Genomic DNA, 15,522 nt, shown 5'->3' on the forward strand with positions numbered 1-15,522 from the left:
CTTTAGATTGTAAGCTTGAGAGCCACTCTACCTGTAGGCCGCTTTGTATTTAAGTGAACTACTACTGATTGTGCTAAAAGCATTCCTCTCCTTCTGTATAACCCAATTGCTGCACCTACAACTGTAATGTACCCCAATACTGTACTTGTTTGTGTATTACTGTATCCCTGTAATGTTTTTTTATTCTTTGTATAGCGCTGCGTAATCTGCTGGCGCTTTATAAACAACTGATAATAATACTAGTAACCTGGCGGATTGTGTTGTGCATCAAGTGCTGCCAAAATGCACAATCACCTAAGACTGTCAATTGCTGGTCCATATGTTCCCTCCTCTAGGGTGAGTGGCTGTTTATATGAGCTAGATGCCAGTTAGACATTGGGGGTGAAGAGGGAGTAAACAACTTTGCAGAACAAACATATATTAAGACATGCCAGTTCACAGTGAGGGATCACCTGGTTAATAGCCAATTTCAGGTGAGACTGAACATTCTGGGTTGTGGCTGTGTAAGCTTCTCCTCTGCTGAGGATCCCCCCAAGCCTGCTGGAAATTATGGGCCCATTAATTAGCTTTTGTGTTAATTTATTTACCTTGTCAGGGCGGGTTTCCCTCTTCTCTTTTAGGATAGCAATGGCCTCACTGGAATGGATAAGGATAATAGAGATCTGAACTTCTCCAGGCCAAGCAAGTAAGAATGAGACTGTATAGCTGCCATTCCTGTGGTCTGTGATAGAGCCAGTTACTCCAGCTTTCAACCTCGGTGAGTGTAGTTTGGCCTGGAAGTAATCCCCACCATAAGTTTTTTTTTGTCCTTGGTGGTCTCGAGCTGTAATAAGAACTTCAACATGCTCTCCCACATAATATGTGGCACGTGGCCAAAGCAAATGGTAATCTGTTGTCAGTGGGCTAGTGGAAAACTCAAAACTTGTAGGACTTGGAGGAGCAGGCCATTCAATGAGCTCCAACAGATCTTTGAGTTCTTGGCTATTAGAACTGGGAGAGGTAGACCGAGGTAGAGAAGTGCTCAACAAAACATGTGCCTTGGGTGGAGGCGGATGCAGCTTTACCTGGGGTTTTATCTTCACAAACCTGTAAACAAACTAAAGAAAAGAAAAACATTGTATGAACTGTTGTGTTAGATTTAGATTACAATGGAAATTTCTAACAGTGATAAAGTTACTATTCGAAATAGAAGAATCTATCTACACATGCATAATCAGTGCAGTACATGACACAGTGACACACTACATCTATCACACATCAGTACATGACACAGTGACACACTATATCTATCACACATCAGTACAGTACATGACACAGTGACACACTATATCTATCACACATCAGTACATGACACAGTGACACACTATATCTATCACACATCAGTACATGACACAGTGACACACTATATCTATCACACATCAGTACGTGACACAGTGACAAACTATATCTATCACACATCAGTACGTGACACAGTGACAAACTATATCTATCACACATCAGTACGTGACACAGTGACAAACTATATCTATCACACATCAGTACGTGACACAGTGACAAACTATATCTATCACACATCAGTACATGACACAGTGACACACTATATCTATCACACATCAGTACATGACACAGTGACACACTATGTGTATTATACATCAGTACAGTACATGACACAGTGACACACTATATCTATCACACAGTACGTGACACAGTGACACACTATATCTATCACACATCAGTACATGACACGGTGACACACTATATCTATCACACATCAGTACAGTACATGACACAGTGACACACTACATCTATCACACATCAGTACATGACACAGTGACACACTATATCTATCACACATCAGTACAGTACATGACACAGTGACACACTATATCTATCACACATCAGTACAGTACATGACACAGTGACACACTATATCTATCACACATCAGTACAGTACATGACACAGTGACACACTATATCTATCACACATCAGTACATGACACAGTGACACACTACATCTATCACACATCAGTACATGACACAGTGACACACTATATCTATCACACATCAGTACGTGACACAGTGACACACTATAGCTATCACACATCAGTACATGACACAGTGACACACTACATCTATCACACATCAGTACATGACACAGTGACACACTACATCTATCACACATCAGTACATGACCCAGTGACATGCTATATCTATCACACATCAGTACATGACACAGTGACACACTATATCTATCACACACCAGTACAGTACATGACACAGTGACACACTATATCTATCACACATCAGTACAGTACATGACACAGTGACACACTATATCTATCACACATCAGTACATGACACAGTGACACACTATATCTATCACACATCAGTACATGACCCAGTGACATGCTATATCTATCACACATCAGTACATGACACAGTGACACACTATATCTATCACACACCAGTACAGTACATGACACAGTGACACACTATATCTATCACACATCAGTACATGACACAGTGACACACTATATCTATCACACATCAGTACAGTACATGACACAGTGACACACTATATCTATCACACATCAGTACAGTACATGACACAGTGACACACTATATCTATCACACATCAGTACATGACACAGTGACACACTACATCTATCACACATCAGTACATGACACAGTGACACACTATATCTATCACACATCAGTACGTGACACAGTGACACACTATAGCTATCACACATCAGTACATGACACAGTGACACACTACATCTATCACACATCAGTACATGACACAGTGACACACTACATCTATCACACATCAGTACATGACCCAGTGACATGCTATATCTATCACACATCAGTACATGACACAGTGACACACTATATCTATCACACACCAGTACAGTACATGACACAGTGACACACTATATCTATCACACATCAGTACAGTACATGACACAGTGACACACTATATCTATCACACATCAGTACATGACACAGTGACACACTATATCTATCACACATCAGTACATGACCCAGTGACATGCTATATCTATCACACATCAGTACATGACACAGTGACACACTATATCTATCACACACCAGTACAGTACATGACACAGTGACACACTATATCTATCACACATCAGTACATGACACAGTGACACACTATATCTATCACACATCAGTACATGACACAGTGACACACTATATCTATCACACACCAGTACATGACACAGTGACAAACTATATCTATCACACATTAGCACATGACACAGTGACACACTATATCTATTACACATCAGTACATGATACAGTGACACACTATATCTATTACACATCAGTACATGACACAGTGACACACTATATCTATCACACACCAGTACATGACACAGTGACACACTATATCTATCACACATCAGTACATGACACAGTGACACACTATATCTATCACACATCAGTACATGACACAGTGACACACTATATCTATCACACATCAGTACATGACACAGTGACACACTATATCTAACACACATCAGTACATGACACAGTGACACACTATATCTATCACACATCAGTACATGACACAGTGACACACTATATCTATCACACATCAGTACATGACACAGTGACACACTATATCTATCACACATCAGTACATGACACAGTGACACATTATATCTATCACACATCAGTACGTGACACAGTGACACACTATATCTATCACACATCAGTACAGTACATGACACAGTGACACACTATATCTATCACACATCAGTACAGTACATGACACAGTGACACACTATATCTATCACACATCAGTACATGACACAGTGACACACTATATCTATCACTCATCAGTACAGTACATGACACAGTGACACGCTATATCTATCACACATCAGTACAGTACATGACACAGTGACACACTATATCTATCACACATCAGTACATGACACAGTGACACACTATATCTATCACACATCAGTACGTGACACAGTGACACACTATATCTATCACACATCAGTACATGACACAGTGGAACACTGTATCTATTATACATCAGTACGTGACACAGTGACACACTATATCTATCACACATCAGTACATGACACAGTGGAACACTATATCTATCACACATCAGTACAGTACATGACACAGTGACATGCTATATCTATCACAGATCAGTACATGACACAGTGACACACTATATCTATCACACATCAGTACAGTACATGACACAGTGACACACTATATCTAACACACATCAGTACATGACACAGTGACACACTATATCTATCACACATCAGTACATGACACAGTGACACACTATATCTATCACTCATCAGTACAGTACATGACACAGTGACACACTATATCTAACACACATCAGTACATGACACAGTGACACACTATATCTATCACACATCAGTACATGACACAGTGACACACTATATCTATCACACATCAGTACATGACACAGTGACACACTATATCTATCACACACCAGTACATGACACAGTGACACACTATATCTATCACACATCAGTACAGTACATGACACAGTGACACACTATATCTATCACACACCAGTACATGACACAGTGACACACTATATCTATCACACATCAGTACAGTACATGACACAGTGACACACTATATCTATCACACATCAGTACAGTACATGACACAGTGACACACTATATCTATCACTCATCAGTACAGTACATGACACAGTGACACACTATATCTATCACACATCAGTACAGTACATGACACAGTGACACGCTATATCTATCACACATCAGTACAGTACATGACACAGTGACACACTATATCTATCACACATCAGTACATGACACAGTGACACAGTACATCTATCACACATCAGTACATGACACAGTGACACACTATATCTATCACACATCAGTACATGACACAGTGACACACTATATCTATCACACATCAGTACAGTACATGACACAGTGACACACTATATCTATCACACATCAGTACAGTACGTGACACAGTGACACACTATATCTATCACACATCAGTACATGACACAGTGACACGCTATATCTATCACACATCAGTACAGTACATGACACAGTGACACACTATATCTATCACACATCAGTACAGTACATGACACAGTGACACACTATATCTATCACACATCAGTACAGTACATGACACAGTGACACACTATATCTATCACTCATCAGTACAGTACATGACACAGTGACACACTATATCTATCACACATCAGTACATGACACAGTGACACACTATATCTATCACTCATCAGTACAGTACATGACACAGTGACACGCTATATCTATCACTCATCAGTACAGTACATGACACAGTGACACACTATATCTATCACACATCAGTACAGTACATGACACAGTGACACGCTATATCTATCACACATCAGTACAGTACATGACACAGTGACACACTATATCTATCACTCATCAGTACAGAACATGACACAGTGACACACTATATCTATCACTCATCAGTACAGTACATGACACAGTGACACACTATATCTATCACTCATCAGTACAGTACATGACACAGTGACACACTACAGGGAGTGCAGAATTATTAGGCAAATGAGTATTTTGACCACATCATCCTCTTTATGCATGTTGTCTTACTCCAAGCTGTATAGGCTCGAAAGCCTACTACCAATTAAGCATATTAGGTGATGTGCATCTCTGTAATGAGAAGGGGTGTGGTCTAATGACATCAACACCCTATATCAGGTGTGCATAATTATTAGGCAACTTCCTTTCCTTTGGCAAAATGGGTCAAAAGAAGGACTTGACAGGCTCAGAAAAGTCAAAAATAGTGAGATATCTTGCAGAGGGATGCAGCACTCTTAAAATTGCAAAGCTTCTGAAGCGTGATCATCGAACAATCAAGCGTTTCATTCAAAATAGTCAACAGGGTCGCAAGAAGCGTGTGGAAAAACCAAGGAGCAAAATAACTGCCCATGAACTGAGAAAAGTCAAGCGTGCAGCTGCCAAGATGCCACTTGCCACCAGTTTGGCCATATTTCAGAGCTGCAACATCACTGGAGTGCCCAAAAGCACAAGGTGTGCAATACTCAGAGACATGGCCAAGGTAAGAAAGGCTGATAGACGACCACCACTGAACAAGACACACAAGCTGAAACGTCAAGACTGGGCCTTTTCGGGTTGAGGATGGAGTCAAGCTCAACTCCCAGTCCTACTGCCAGTTTCTGGAAGACACCTTCTTCAAGCAGTGGTACAGGAAGAAGTCTGCATCCTTCAAGAAAAACATGATTTTCATGCAGGACAATGCTCCATCACACGCGTCCAAGTACTCCACAGCGTGGCTGGCAAGAAAGGGTATAAAAGAAGAAAATCTAATGACATGGCCTCCTTGTTCACCTGATCTGAACCCCATTGAGAACCTGTGGTCCATCATCAAATGTGAGATTTACAAGGAGGGAAAACAGTACACCTCTCTGAACAGTGTCTGGGAGGCTGTGGTTGCTGCTGCACGCAATGTTGATGGTGAACAGATCAAAACACTGACAGAATCCATGGATGGCAGGCTTTTGAGTGTCCTTGCAAAGAAAGGTGGCTATATTGGTCACTGATTTGTTTTTGTTTTGTTTTTGAATGTCAGAAATGTATATTTGTGAATGTTGAGATGTTATATTGGTTTCACTGGTAAAAATAAATAATTGAAATGGGTATATATTTGTTTTTTGTTAAGTTGCCTAATAATTATGCACAGTAATAGTCACCTGGACACACAGATATCCCCCTAAAATAGCTAAAACTAAAAACAAACTAAAAACTACTTCCAAAAATATTCAGCTTTGATATTAATGAGTTTTTTGGGTTCATTGAGACCATGGTTGTTGTTCAATAATAAAATTAATCCTCAAAAATACAACTTGCCTAATAATTCTGCACTCCCTGTATATCTATCACACATCAGTACAGTACATGACACAGTGACACACTTTATCTATTATACATAAGTACAGTACATGACACAGTGATACATTATATCTATCACACATCAGTACATGACACAGTGACACACTATATCTATCACACATCAGTACATGACACAGTGACACACTATATCTATCACACATCAGTACATGACACAGTGACACACTATATCTATCACACATCAGTACGTGACACAGTAACACACTATATCACACATCAGTACAGTACATCACACAGTGACACACTATATCTATCACACATCAGTACAGTACATCACACAGTGACACACTATATCACACATCAGTACAGTACATGACACAGTGACACACTTTATCTATTATACATAAGTACAGTACATGACACAGTGATACATTATATCTATCACACATCAGTACATGACACAGTGACACACTATATCTATCACACATCAGTACAGTACATGACACAGTGACACACTATATCTATCACACATCAGTACATGACACAGTGACACACTATATCTATCACACATTAGTACATGACACAGTGACACACTATACCTATCACACATCAGTACATGACACAGTGACACACTATATCTATCACACATCAGTACATAACACAGTGACACACTATATCTATCACACATCAGTACATAACACAGTGACACACTATATCTATCACACATCAGTACATGACACAGTGACACACTATATCTATTATACATCAGTACATGACACAGTGACACATTATATCTATCACACATCAGTACGTGACACAGTGACACACTATATCTATCACACATCAGTACAGCACAAGACACAGTGACACACTATATCTATCACACATCAGTACAGTACAAGACACAGTGACACACTATATCTATCACACATCAGTACAGTACGTGACACAGTGACACACTATATCTATCACACATCAGTACATGACACAGTGACACAGTACATCTATCACACATCAGTACATGACACAGTGACACACTATATCTATCACACATCAGTACATGACACAGTGACATGCTATATCTATCACATATCAGTACATGACGCAGTGACACACTATATCTATCACACATCAGTACATGACACAGTGACACACTATATCTATCACACATCAGTACGTGACACAGTGACAAACTATATCTATCACACATTAGCACATGACACACATGACACAGTGACACACTATATCTATCACACATCAGTACATGACACAGTGACACACTATATCTAACACACATCAGTACATGACACACTGACACACTATATCTAACACACATCAGTACATGATACAGTGACACACTATATCTATCACACATCAGTACATGACACAGTGACACACTATATCTATCACACATCAGTACATGACACAGTGACACACTATATCTAACACACATCAGTACATGACACAGTGACACACTATATCTAACACACATCAGTACATGACACAGTGACACACTATATCTATCACACATCAGTACATGACACAGTGACACACTATATCTATCACACATCAGTACATGACACAGTGACACACTATATCTATCACACATCAGTACAGTACATGGCACAGTGACACACTATATCTATCACACATCAGAACAGTACATGACACAGTGACACACTATATCTATCACACATCAGTACATGACACAATGGCACACTATATCTATTACACATCAGTACATGACACAGTGACACACTATATCTATTATACATCAGTACAGTACGTGACCCAGTGACACACTATATCTATCACACATCAGTACATGACACAGTGACACACTATATCTAACACACATCAGTACATGACACAGTGACACACTATATCTATCACACATCAGTACATGACACAGTGACATGCTATATCTATCACATATCAGTACATGACACAGTGACACACTATATCTATCGCACATCAGTACATGACCCAGTGACATGCATATCTATCACATATCAGTACATGACACAGTGACACACTATATCTATCACACATCAGTACATGACCCAGTGACATGCTATATCTATCACATATCAGTACATGACGCAGTGACACACTATATCTATCACACATCAGTACATGACCCAGTGACATGCTATATCTATCACATATCAGTACATGACACAGTGACACACTATATCTATCACACATCAGTACATGACACAGTGACATGCTATATCTATCACAGATCAGTACATGACACAGTGACACACTATATCTATCACACATCAGTACAGTACATGACACAGTGACACACTATATCTATCACACATCAGTACGTGACACAGTGACACACTATATCTATCACACATCAGTACATGACACAGTGACACACTATATCTATCACACATCAGTACATGACACAGTGACACACTATATCTATGACACATCAGTACAGTACATGACACAGTGACACACTATATCTATCACACATTAGTACGTGACACAGTGACACACTATATCTATTATACATCAGTACAGTACATGACACAGTGACACACTATATCTATCACACATCAGTACATGACACGGTGACAGACTATATCTATCACACATCAGTACAGTACATGACACAGTGACACACTATATCTATCACACATCAGTACGTGACACAGTGACACACTATATCTATCACACATCAGTACATGACACAGTGACACACTATATCTATCACACATCAGTACATGACACAGTGACACATTATATCTATCACACATCAGTACAGTACATGACACAGTGACACACTATATCTATCACACATCAGTTAATGACACAGTGACACACTATATCTATCACACAGTACGTGACACAGTGACACACTATATCTATCACACATCAGTACATGACACGGTGACACACTATATCTATCACACATCAGTACAGTACATGACACAGTGACACACTTTATCTATTATACATCAGTACAGTACATGACACAGTGACACACTATATCTATCACACATCAGTACAGTACATGACACAGTGACACACTATATCTATCACACAGTACATGACACAGTGACACACTATATCGATCACACATCAGTACATGACACAGTGACACACTGTATCTATCACACATCAGTACATGACACAGTGACACACTATATCTATCACACATCAGTACATGACACAGTGACACACTATATCTATCACACATCAGTACGTGACACAGTGACACACTATATCTATCACACATTAGAACATGACACAGTGACACACTATATCTATCACACATCAGTACATGACACAGTGACACACTATATCTAACACACATCAGTACATGACACAGTGACACACTATATCTATCACACATCAGTACATGACACAGTGACACACTATATCTATGACACATCAGTACAGTACATGACACAGTGACACACTATATCTATCACACATTAGTACGTGACACAGTGACACACTATATCTATTATACATCAGTACAGTACATGACACAGTGACACACTATATCTATCACACATCAGTACATGACACGGTGACAGACTATATCTATCACACATCAGTACAGTACATGACACAGTGACACACTATATCTATCACACATCAGTACGTGACACAGTGACACACTATATCTATCACACATCAGTACATGACACAGTGACACACTATATCTATCACACATCAGTACATGACACAGTGACACATTATATCTATCACACATCAGTACAGTACATGACACAGTGACACACTATATCTATCACACATCAGTTAATGACACAGTGACACACTATATCTATCACACAGTACGTGACACAGTGACACACTATATCTATCACACATCAGTACATGACACGGTGACACACTATATCTATCACACATCAGTACAGTACATGACACAGTGACACACTATATCTATCACACAGTACATGACACAGTGACACACTATATCGATCACACATCAGTACATGACACAGTGACACACTGTATCTATCACACATCAGTACATGACACAGTGACACACTATATCTATCACACATCAGTACATGACACAGTGACACACTATATCTATCACACATCAGTACGTGACACAGTGACACACTATATCTATCACACATTAGAACATGACACAGTGACACACTATATCTATCACACATCAGTACATGACACAGTGACACACTATATCTAACACACATCAGTACATGACACAGTGACACACTATATCTATCACACATCAGTACATGACACAGTGACGCACTATAGCTATCACACATCAGTACGTGACACAGTGACACACTATATCTATCACGCATCAGTACATGACACAGTGACACACTATATCTATCACACATCAGTACAGTACATCACACAGTGACACACTATATCTATCACACATCAGTACAGTACATGACACAGTGACACACTATATCTATCACACATCAGTACATGACACAGTGACACACTATATCTATCACACATCAGTACATGACACAGTGACACACTATATCTATCACACATCAGTACATGACACAGTGACACACTATATCTATCACACATCAGTACATGACACAGTGACACACTATATCTATCACACACCAGTACATGACACAGTGACACACTATATCTATCACACACCAGTACTTGACACAGTGACACACTATATCTATCACACATCAGTACATGACACAGTGACACACTATATCTATTATACATCAGTACTTGACACAGTGACACACTATATCTATCACACACCAGTACATGACACAGTGACACACTATATCTATCACACACCAGTACATGACACAGTGACACACTATATCTATCACACATCAGTACATGACACAGTGACACACTATATCTATCACACATCAGTACATAACACAGTGACACACTATATCTATCACACATCAGTACATAACACAGTGACACACTATATCTATCACACATTAGCACATGACACAGTGACACACTATATCTATCACACACCAGTACATGACACAGTGACACACTATGTCTATCACACACCAGTACATGACACAGTGACACACTATATCTATCACACACCAGTACATGACACAGTGGCACACTATATCTATCACACACCAGTACATGACACAGTGACACACTATATCTATCACACATCAGTACATGACACAGTGACACACTATATCTATCACACATCAGTACTTGACACAGTGACACACTATATCTATTATACATCATTACATGACACAGTGACACACTATATCTATCACACATCAGTACGTGACACAGTGACACACTATATCTATCACACACCAGTACATGACACAGTGACACACTATATCAATCACACACCAGTACATGACACAGTGACACACTATATCTATCACACATCAGTACATGACACAGTGACACACTATGTGTATTATACATCAATACTTGACACAGTGACACACTATATCTATTATACATCAGTACAGTACTGTTACAGAAGCATTAGTTATTTTGTTGTGAAGAAACTTATTTCCCAGCAGCAATGCCTGAACCAGCCAAGCCAGCGCCTAAGAAGGGCTCCAAGAAAACTGTAACAAGTATCATTTCATAAAGGGTTAACTCTGTTCAGTTTTGAGAAAACTATTTTCTGAGGCAGGTTTCCTAGCATATTGTGTACTGTAATTAAGTTTGTGATAAGCATTCACTGCTAGGTGATAAGAAGGACTCAATTGTTTTCTTGTGTGTACTTGTTATCTGCGGTGGCCTGTCCAAGGGCTTTGTCTAAATGTGTGATGGGGGATTTTATGCTTCCCCCCCTGGGAGTGCCCTGTGTGCATGTAACCTAAATAAAAAGCAGGCTGGGCATCCCAGTCCTCAGTTCTTGGTTGTCCCTCAATCGCAGCGTTGACTCATTTTTGTGGGCAGAAGGGTATCCTAGCTGTACTACAGCTAAGGGGGATTATTCTACATTTGCGAGACTCATATAGAATACTGTGGAAAGCAGTTTCTCCCCTCTTCAGCAATAGGAATCCAGGCTACTAAGCGGTCCATCTCTCAGCGAGACTAAGGGTAACCGTAACATTTGGCGGCAGCGGTGGGATTTTTCCTGGATTTCCTAGGAGAGGTACAGAACGGATGGAGAGCGCTTACGAAAAATTGAAGCGTACAACCCTAAAGGATTTACTTGAAAGCAGAGGGGGGTACGCCAGCAACCGGCCGAGGAGAGAGCTGATCGCAGAATTGACCGAACTGGATCAGAGCTTCACAATGGCGGAAACACCGACCACGATTAGTGACGAAAAAACCAGGATTGTTCGGGAGAGGCTCTCACTGTACGGGCCGAACCCCTCCATGGAATTGGTACAGCAGTTGATGGCGGAAGCGGACAAGGATATACGAGAGACTTGAGCCCACGAACTCAACCTAGCGAACGCACACCGCAATGCTGAAGCCCCGCAGGTAATCATCCCTGTCGAAAATGCTGGGAGGCCCAAGATACCCTATGCAGCATTTCGACCCTTCCTAGAGAGCGAGACAGGGATTGATGAATATTTGGCGGACTTCGAAAGGCAATGTGCCCTGCACCAGATTCCCAACAGGGAGTGGCCCACGATATTGTCTGGGAAACTATCCGGGCGAGCCCTGGAAGCCTTTCGTACTCTGGGTGCTGAGGAAGTGACACAGTATGAGGTAGTTAAGGAGACACTGTTGCGACGGTACGCAGTAACTCCGGACGCGTATCGCCGACAGTTTCGGGGCACGAAAAAGAAGCCTAACGATACCCATATGGAATGGGCGCACCGAATGCGGAGAGCAGCAAATCACTGGATGAGCGGAAGTAAAGCGGTGACTGGTGAGGAAATTTTACAATTGTTTCTCTTAGAACATTTTTATAATGGCATGGAACAGCAAGGGAAGGAATGGCTGCGAGACAGGCGACCTTCTACCTTAGAAGAAGCAGCCAAATTGGCCGATGAACATTATGACTCCCGTCTTCACGAACCCAGAGAGGTTTACCGTGCACCCCCTCGTGCTGAATTCCGAGCCCCGGTGCCCGCAGGGCCCGCCCGACACTCAGGACCACCCAATAACAGCTCTGAGCGTCCCAGACCGACTTGCCACCGATGCAAGCAACCAGGGCATTTCATGGCTAGCTGCCCCCTTAATACGCACCAGACACCCAGGAATTACAATTACCCCTCTGGGGCATATCGTCCGGCCCGGACCCTCTGTGTTAACCAAGAGGCCCCTATGGAGGAATATTTGGGGCCGCTTCACGAGGCGGACCCTGTATATGCTGCCTCAGATAACCGCCAGCACCATCGGCAGAAGGTATGGCTCGAGGGGCGATCTACCGAGGGATTGAGAGACACAGGGGCTACTATCACGCTGGTACAGAGTCATTTGGTGCCGGAGCACAAGCGATCTGGACAGACTGTGGCCGTTAGAGTGGCGGGGGGGGATGTGTACAAAATTCCAACAGCTAAAGTGCATCTTGATTGGGGAGCGGGAAAGGGGGCTGTGAACGTGGGCATAATGGATAATTTACCTGCCGAAGTACTACTGGGCAATGATTTGGGCCCCATGACTTCTGCCTATGCTCCAGTATGCAACAACGAGGCGGACCCAGTGACTACACGGGCCCAAGCCCGGACGGAGCGAGAACTCTCACCAGTGCGGGAGACACAGGTAAGACCTACCCCGACCTTGCCTGACATGTTAGGCCCCATACCCTGGGACACCCCAGATGCTTTCGAGACAGAGTCTAAGACTGACCCGACCTTACAAAAGTACCGGGAACGAGCAGAGACCGGAGGGGGCGGGGCAGATAATGAAACATTCTTATGGGAAAAAGGGAAACTATACCGCTGGACAGAGAAAAGGGGACAGCGTAGGCGACAGCTGGTAGTGCCCCACAAATACCGTCAAGAAATCCTCAAGATAGGCCACGACATCCCCTTAGCAGGCCACCTAGCTGTAACCCGTACCCTACACCGCATTACTCACACGTTCTTTTGGCCAGGGGTACACGCTGACGTTAGAACTTACTGTAACACCTGCGATGTGTGTCAACGAGTAGGAAGGCGAGGCGATCACCCTAAAGCCCATCTAGTAAATATGCCCATTGTAGAGGAACCCTTCAGCCGGGTTGCTATTGACCTAGTGGGACCACTGGCTACCCCTAGTCCCTCCGGTAAGCGCTACATTCTTACCGTAGTGGACTACGCTACCAGGTACCCAGAGGCTGTCGCCCTATCCAACATACAAGCGGATACGGTAGCGAATGCACTAGTACAGGTGTTCTCCCGGGTAGGATTTCCAAAAGAAATCCTATCCGACCGAGGCACCCAATTTACGGCTGAATTGACCCAACAACTCTGGCAGGTTTGCAAAATTAAGTCCCTCCTGAGCTCCCCATACCACCCCCAGACGAACGGGCTGTGTGAGAGGTTCAATGGGACCCTCAAGCAAATGCTCAAGACGTTCACTCAGGAATACCGAGACTGGGAACGCTTCCTGCCGCACCTCCTTTTTGCTTATCGGGAGGTGCCCCAGGAAACGACAGGGT

General features: G+C 41.9%; 1 protein-coding gene across 1 annotated transcript in view; it reads right to left on the minus strand.

The window, feature by feature from the left end:
• LOC128661751 (NXPE family member 3-like) overlaps positions 1 to 15,522 on the minus strand; it is a 161,079-nt gene that overhangs the window by 78,165 nt on the left and 67,392 nt on the right. Inside the window, exon 2 of the mRNA XM_053715971.1 lies at positions 588 to 1,086. Coding sequence (XP_053571946.1) covers positions 588 to 1,086 — 499 coding nt within the window. The remainder of the gene's footprint in view (positions 1 to 587; positions 1,087 to 15,522) is intronic.

Source organism: Bombina bombina, chromosome 5 (genome assembly GCF_027579735.1).
Source record: "Bombina bombina isolate aBomBom1 chromosome 5, aBomBom1.pri, whole genome shotgun sequence".
Taxonomy (NCBI): Eukaryota; Metazoa; Chordata; class Amphibia; order Anura; family Bombinatoridae; genus Bombina; species Bombina bombina.